Genomic DNA, 8,346 nt, shown 5'->3' on the forward strand with positions numbered 1-8,346 from the left:
CGGTGGGAATGTTAGTGAATGGCCGGGAAGGCTTGTGGGGCTGGATGGTCTCCTGCTTGTTCATGTATTTGTGCACAAGGGGAGTGGTTGACACTGAATACTGAGAGAGGATCTGGGGAAGGGTCTGCTCACACAGGAAGCGCGCCGACACCGTGTTGCACTCAGTTTTGCGGGATTTTACTTCTCTCCTTCCATCATATTGTTCAAATGCTTGCCTACTCCCCCTTCCCCTCCCCCCCTGCCAAACACTGAACCTGACAAGTGCTTTCTTTATCTTTCAGGGCAAAGTGTGCTTAAACCTTCAGTCTCTGTGAGGAAAGATAAGGCCAAAGAGCCTGCCTTACCCAAATCTCCACCCGTGGTTTTGAAACGCAAGAGAGGTTGGCCCAAAGGTGTGAAGCGTGGAACAATCAAATGGAGGAGAAAGCCAGGCCGCAAACCAGGATTTAAACTTGCCCGATCCAGTGCAAGTGTGGAGAGTCCAGATACTCCAGCAACCAATGCTGTTCTGAAACAAGGGCGTCCAAATCATAATGAGGAAAGGCGGAACTCTGTCGAAGTGAAAACTGTGGATGTCCCCATAGCTTATAAGAAGGAGGAGGAGGAGGATGAGGAGGAAGAGGAGGAAGAGGACGAGGAGCTTGAGGAAGAAGTGCCGTGTGATGTGCAGAGGACGCCTCGTGATCCTCACAGTCCCGCAATGAAAGTTGAGGAGCAGGAAGCTGCGCATGAGCATGAGGAGAAGTCAGAACCTGCTGAACAAGAGGGGCATACGGATGAGGAGCACGAGCATGAAGAGGAGGAGGAGGAAGAAGAAGAGATCAACCAAAATGATGATCACGATGCGGATGATGAGGACGAAGGCCACCTGGACTCTGAAGACAAAAAGGTCGAGGAAAGTGTGAAGGAGAGCGTGAAAGAGGAATCTCCAACACAGGAACCTTTTTTAGAGACAAGCACACCAGATAAAAATGGCCCAGGGGATAATCTGATGGACGCAGATTCCGAAGAAGAGCAAACAAATGACACGTCACTGGACTCTGAGCTTGTGCCACCTTCAGATGAAGACCGTGTTGATGATCAAGATAATAAAGAGACGTTAATCCCAGAGTTCAAAGAGGAGGAGGAAGAGGAGGAGGAGGAAGAGGAGGACATATCGCACAGTGAGCTGGATCTGGAAACGGTGCAAGCTGTTCAATCTTTGACACAGGAGACAAATAATGAGCATGATGGTGCTTACCAGGACTGTGCGGAGACCTTGGAAGCCTGCCAGAACCTTCAAAGCTACAATCAGGCTGAAGAAAGCCCACAGATTACCATGGTGGAGGACTGCCAGCAGTCAGAGCACAACAGCCCCATCTCATCTGTTCAGTCCCACCCCAGCCAGTCGGTCCGTTCCGTCAGTAGCCCGAGCATGCCGGCTCTGGAGAGCAGCTACACTCAGATAAGTCCTGAGCAGAGTTCACTGTCAGCTCCCTCAATGCAGAACATGGAGACCAGCCCGATGATGGACGTACCTTCAGTGTCTGACCATTCGCAGCAGGTTGTTGACAGTGGGTTCAGTGATCTAGGCAGCATTGAGAGTACCACCGAAAATTACGAGAACCCGAGCAGCTACGATTCCACAATGGGAGGCAGTTTATGTGGGAATAACACCTCTCAAACAAGCTGCTCGTACAGTGGCCTGTCGTCTTCCAGCAGCTTGACTCAAAACAGCTGCGTCGTAACCCAGCAAATGACCAGTATGAACAGCAGTTGTAGCCTGATGCAACAGAATAACGTTGCCCCAACAGCCAACTGTAACATGAAGTCACCTCAGAGTTGTGCGATTGACAGGCCTCCCAGCAACAACCAGCAGCAACAGCAGCCACCACCTCCCCCACAACAACAAGCCCAGCAACAGCCTCCACCACAACAACCCCAGCAGCAACAGCCCCAGCAGCAGCAGCAGCAACCATTGTCCCAGTGCAGCATGAGCAACAGTTTCACAACAGCCCCCATGACCCTGATGGAGATCCCAGAGTCCTCGAACACTACTGGTATGAGCCTGTATGAGAGAATGGGCCAGGGAGACTTCGGTGCTGGTGGTTATACGCAGCCCACAGCCAACTTCAGCCTTGCCAGACTTCAGCAACTTACCAACACCATCATGGACCATCATGCTATGCCTTACAGCCACTCTGCTGCTGTGACTTCCTATGCAACTAGTGTGTCTCTATCTAACACGGGCCTGGCTCAGCTAGCCCCGACACCCCACGCACTTGCAGGGACACCCCAAGCACAAGCCACCATGACCCCTCCTCCAAATCTCACGTCACCATCTATGAATCTGACTTCACCTCTTTTGCAGTGCAACATGCCAGCTTCCAACATTGGGATCCCTCACACTCAGAGATTGCAAGGCCAGATGCCGACCAAGGGTCACATTTCAAATCGCTCCAAGTCTGCCCCACTGCCAGCTGCGACAGCCACCCATCAGCAACAGATCTACGGCCGTAACACACCTGCCCTGACGCAGCGGGCACTGACAGTTCAGCGAGGGATGAACATGGGTGTGAACCTGATGCCTGCCCCCACCTATAATGTTAACTCCATGAATATGAACACACTGAATGCTATGAACAGTTATCGGATGAGCCAGCCGATGATGAACAGCAGCTACCATGGTAACGCGGCCTACATGAACCAAACGGCGCAGTATCCTATGCAGATGCAAATGGGCATGATGGGAAGCCAGCCATACGGCCAGCAGCCTATGCAGTCTAACCCCCACAGCAACATGATGTACACAGGCCCCTCTCATCACAGCTATATGAATGCTGGCATGCCCAAGCAATCACTAAATGGCCCATACATGAGAAGATGAGGGAAGATCCTGCAGATGCCTCAGAGAGCCATTGTTTATTACTGATGACAGCAGACATAATGGAAATTTCAAATAGAATGATTGCTGTAGACATAGGAATTTCACAAACTGTTTAGGGCCATGTTCGGAGCGCCTTGGCCTTAATTCCCCAGCCCCGAGAGAGAGAAAAAAGAAGGAAGAAAAAGAAATTCTGCAACAGAATTCAATAAGAAAATGGTTTGAGGAACCATGCACAAGAAATCTTTTAATTAAAAGAAGCCTTACTTAATGAATTGTGTAGAAATGAAAAACTATCTGCTTTTTATATTTTTAATTTTTTTAATCTTTCAGTTTGTGTGTGCAGTCCACATTTTTTTATAGAGTCCATAGATATGAGACCCTTGAGTGTGAGGACTGTCCATGTCCCCATTTGTTGACTTGGCACAGGGCAGGAGGCACTTAGCTCAGACTCTGCCTTGGTCATATTGTTGCAGGTGTGGCTGTAATTTATTGATCTCACTGTATCCCGTGCCAGTAGGTGAAACCGGATCGCTTGTGCGCTTGTGGACTTCGGGCCGTAATGCCGAGGACCCCCTTCTTTAACCCATTGGTATTGAGTTTGACTCGAGCGCAGCATGCAACAGGCCCAAGAGCATTTTCATGTATGTTATAACGATGTTTTTAACATTGCTTCTTGTGTCACCACAAGCCATTTCACTTGTACGCCTTTATTTTTTTATGAGAATTGACAGTATTTGTTCTGGCACTTTCGAAGGACAGCCCAGGGTCCTGAAACATTTTAAGGCTTACAGCATTTAATTTCCAGTTTATTTTCTTAAATAAATCTCTCAATCATGAGAAATCTGTTCAGACTGTGTATTTTTGGTTCCCAGTCAGGATATTTAGCAGACCAGAAAGACGGCTGTGTTCACAACAAGCTTAGTTTGTTTTCCTCTTGTGCTTTCTCCCATAACCTCGGGCAGTTGAATTGCTTCTCGACAACAGGTGCTGGTCAGTTACCAAGTGGCGCAGTTAGTTCAGGTATTGAGAAGAAAGTGAGCCCTTCAGACTGGCTCACTGTCTCCTGCCATCTATTCAAGCTAATCAGAAATCGCAGTCAGGCACCCTTAGGTTCCTTGCCATGGGGTAGTAACGAGATGGATTGTGAGATCGAAGAGAAGGATATTGGGGATGAGTAAAAAAAATAGCAGGAGAAACGTGAGGGAGGCTACATTAAGGAAATGGGTCATGCCATTCAGATCCATGAGCTGTTAACATTGTCACTCCAAACAGGAAAATAATCAGCTGAGCGCACAGTGGATGTGGGGTTGGGCGGGAGAAAGCAAATGTTGTGACTATGCAGTTTAAAGTAACGTCGTCATCACAGCAGCCAACTGACAGCTCCCTTCTGTTCTGATACCGACCACCAGGTAACCCCTGTATTGACAGGTGATGGGATAAGCAGCTTTAGTGAGAGTTGCAGTGGTCAGTTTCCCCTGGGCTGAATTTGTGCGTCACTGGTGTGCACTGAGCAGGTCCACCGCGTGCAGTCCATTCACCAACTGCAATTGCACCGTTCTTGTTGCCCGCCGTAAAGTTATGAAAAGGCATTTGGAAATAAAATGTGATCCAAAAGCTTCCCCAAATGGTTAAAAATGTGTGCAGGTTTCAAAACCTGTGCAGTTGGCACGTGCCACTCGTGAATCTTGTGGCGAAATGGCATTCATTGATTTCTTTTTGTTCATAGTGTGTCTCATTGTTGGAATAATGTCCATCGAAACCACTCCACACTTCCGGGCTGGCCTTCAAGTGTGTTTGTTGGAATACTGTTGATTTTGGGGGGTGGGGTGGAAGGGGGAAGGGAAGATGTTTTTAAAAAAGAAAAGAAAAAAAAACAAAGCAGTTTTAGCCCAGAGCACCAGATATATTGAAAAACAAAACCACACAAAGATGATTTCTCTTTTCCCCTTGTCATTGTTTCTGGTGTTCGCGGTTTTGTTGAGTCAGGCAGCTTGCTTTTTTGAAAGCTAAGCTGGCTCATTTTGACTTTAGGATTATTATAGAAAATGTTTTTCTATATTAAAAATGAATTTATCCTACATAATATTGGTACTTGTCATTTTTCAATTCTGTTGAGAGGTATTTTTTAGCAGCTAAACTTGGGTAATCTTAACTGAAGCTCACTGTTCGTGATTCCCAGATGCCTTTTAAAGAACTCACATTTCATTCCATCTTTAGAGTTTTTTCTATCTTTGTTGTAGAATATTGAAGCTATTTTAAGAAAATAAATTCTCCAAACTTATAGTGTGTGTGAATAGACCTCCTCCAGCTTCCAAGCCGCATGTAAAAAGCTGAATATTCATGTCTGTTTATATTGCTTTCATTTTTGTAGCCTTTGTACTTGTACATGGTGACTGTAAGCTATGAGGAGGGAACAACTGAGCTTGTGCATCCAGACGTCAGCACAGGCCACACTCCCTCTTCTTCCCCCCCTTGTATGTAATATCACTTTTCTTTCTAGCAAGTACTTTCAAAGACCTCTGTACATTTTAACATAAATAAATTATGTTGAGCCATTTTGGATGTCTGTCTTTTAAGAGTACCAGCAACATTTTAATCAAAGGGAAAGTTGCACTTGCAGTCAGGGCAAAGAGCAGCAGGTTTCTTCATACTTCTGCCTCAATGCTTCCTGAATATATTTCTCCTTTTATGCGCTCTCCATCCCTGCCACAAAAGTCTCAAGAGCCATGCAATTTTGCAAGAAAGCAGTTCCTGTGGAATATTTATTCAACTGCCTTCCTCATCTTTCAGTCACGTTTTTGCATCCAGTATTTTGATTCCGTGAGCTATTTGACGTTTACCTTGCGAGGTTGGTTTCACTCAATGCAGCAGTCACAGTCCGATCGAGAATGAAGATGCTGAACTAAAAGCTGCAACACTGACAAATAAGAACTTGGCCATTTTGAAAATCAATTGGCCCCTTCATTGAACTCCAAAGTTTGAAATCTTGAGTTGCTCTCATTGTTTTTTTTTCCACCCCCCCCAAGTGGTCCATTCCTTGGCCCAGGTGGGTTAACCACATGAATAATGAGCGACCGCTCCAGATCCCTTTGTGAAAAGATTGTGACAGTGATCAGAGAAGCATTCATGTCGAGGTGGAGATGGGACACTTGCTGTGCATAAAGTCCCGTAACACACGTAGTTGGTAATCCACTGCACTGATCCACGGTGGTACCCTCTGAGATCTGCAGATTAGCTTTAATTTAGCAGTTTCCTTCTTTTAGGGTCTGAGCAGCTGCATGACGCAATGCAAGAGACAGACCACACCGCTCATTTGTGGTACACAAAACTCAATTTTTTAAAAAAACGCATGTCATCAGCCAAAGTTTATACCAACGTTGATTAAACTGGGCACGTCGTAGCTGAATCTTTAGCTTATAACTTTGAGTGCAGATTTCTTGTGAAAACAGTTAGAGTTCCTCGGCCAGAATTTTTTTCCACCGTCAGCCTTTGCAACTTGAAGGGAGTGAATGCAGATTGTGGACACTGGAGCTGCCACATTCATCCAAGTGAAAGAGGTGGCTCCTTCCAAAAGGTGAGTGGATTGAGGGGTTTGGATTGCCAGTTATGCCTCAGAAGATCAGCAAATGTGGTGCACACTAATCACCACCTGATTTCATTCGGCAATTTTTGGTTGACCTGTCCCATGAAGCTTAAGTGCCATGTTGTGCTTCATATTCCTTAACAACTTCAGTTGGGAAGGGCTGGGTGTTATATTTGCCTGATGAAAGGCTTTTGCCAGAAACGTCAATTTCGAAGCTCCTTGGATGCTGCCCGAACTGCTGTGCTCTTCCAGCACCACTAATCCAGTTTCTGGTTTCCAGCATCTGCAGTCATTGTTTTTACCTCGTTATATTTTATTGATTCATGAGACATGGGTATTGCTGGCTAAGGTATCATTTATTACTGAACTCTAATTGCACAGAGAGTCGTAAATGGTCAACTATATTGACTGTGGGTGATTGGCTTCTCGTGAAGACAAAATCAGCCCAGGTGACAGAGGGTTGGAGGATTTGAGCTATAAGGAGAGGCTGAACAGGCTGGGGCTGTTTTCCTTAGAGTGTCGGAGGCTGAGTGGTGGCCTTATAGAGGTTTACAAAATTATGAGGGGGAATGGATGGGGTAAATATACAAAGTCTTTTCCCTGGGGTCGGGGAGTCCAGAACTAGAGGGCATAGATTTAGGGTGAGAGGGGAAAGATATAAAAGGGACCTAAGGGATAACTTTTTAACACAGAGGGTGGTACGTGTATGGAATGAGCTACCAGAGGAAAAGGTGGAGGCTGGTACAATTGCAACATTTAAAAGGCATTTGGATGGGTATATGAATAGGAAGGGTTTGGAGGGATATGGGCCGGGTGCTGGCAGGTGGGACTCGATTGGGTTGGGACATCTGGTCGGCATGGACAGGTTGGACCGAAGGGTCTGTTTCCATGCTGTATATCTCTATGACAGACAATTTCCTTCAGGGACGTCAGTGGAACAGATGGGTTTTTAGAATAATCAACAGTGGTCGCAGTTGTATTAAGGAATTCACGTTTCACCATCTACCATGGTGGCATTTGAAAGCCAGAGCATTAGCCTTGGGTCTGAGTTTACATAGTTAGTCACGTTAATACAATGCCACAGTCTCACCCATGTGGTGATGCCACTGGATTGGTAACGTGAAGGATCAGGCTTTGCTGATCTTTGGAGACCGGTTCAGATCCCACTATCAAGATTAGAGTGGTGCTGGGCTTTTCCTGATGAAGCGCTGTTACCCGAAATGTCGATTCTCCTGCTCCTCAGATGCTGCCTGACGCTAATCTTGACTCTGACCTTCAGCATCTGCAGCCCTCAGTTTTGCCCTCAGATCCCACAATGGCAGCTGGTGAAGTGTAAATCTGGATTTATCTATCACCCAGTGTTGTCAAAACCAGTCTGATTGAGGGCATGAAGTTTGCCATCTTTTCCTTGTCTGGCCTGCATGCGAATCCTGATTCGCAGCAGTACAGATTAACCTGGAAGTGTCCTTTGAAACAGCTCAGCAAACTCAAGGTCGGTTGGGGATGGGCAATAAGTACTGCCCTTACCGGCGATGCCCACACTCCATGAGACATTTGTCTTGTCCGTTCCATGTTGGAAATGTCAACTGCCATTGGAAATGTCAATCCAAGCTGCCGTTCGCAACCTTATCCATATATTTGCACAAGGGTTTCCTGATTGCAGTCCAAAATGATTTGGTTTTAATGTTGAGTGTAAAGCTCTTTGTTCTGGTCTAAGCAACGGAGGAAATTTACTTATCTCGGGCCGTTGTCCTCAATTCCATCATTTCTCACCTTGTTGAGCATAGACTTTCACACAACATGCATTCATAAGTACGTCATCTCACCCTGGTCAAAAGTGTGTGAATCTATCATGGGCCCCTCCGATGGGCTGTTATACCTTGCCTGAGGTATGTGT

The 8,346-nt window shown here is 46.3% G+C and overlaps 1 protein-coding gene across 8 annotated transcripts in view; it reads left to right on the forward strand.

Annotated features, from left to right (window-relative positions):
* LOC122543156 (histone acetyltransferase KAT6A-like) overlaps nucleotides 1–5,423 on the forward strand; it is a 295,041-nt gene extending 289,618 nt beyond the window's left edge. For all 8 annotated transcript variants that reach the window (XM_087984360.1, XM_087984358.1, XM_087984356.1 and 5 more), the window contains one exon: nucleotides 282–5,423. In XM_087984360.1, the coding sequence (XP_087840486.1) occupies nucleotides 282–2,866 (2,585 nt within the window). In that variant the 3' untranslated portion in view covers nucleotides 2,867–5,423. The remainder of the gene's footprint in view (nucleotides 1–281) is intronic.
* Nucleotides 5,424–8,346: the final 2,923 nt, after the last annotated feature.

This window comes from Chiloscyllium plagiosum, unplaced genomic scaffold (genome assembly GCF_037043375.1).
Source record: "Chiloscyllium plagiosum isolate Xiang-an unplaced genomic scaffold, Cpla_swu_hap1 HiC_scaffold_48, whole genome shotgun sequence".
Taxonomy (NCBI): Eukaryota; Metazoa; Chordata; class Chondrichthyes; order Orectolobiformes; family Hemiscylliidae; genus Chiloscyllium; species Chiloscyllium plagiosum.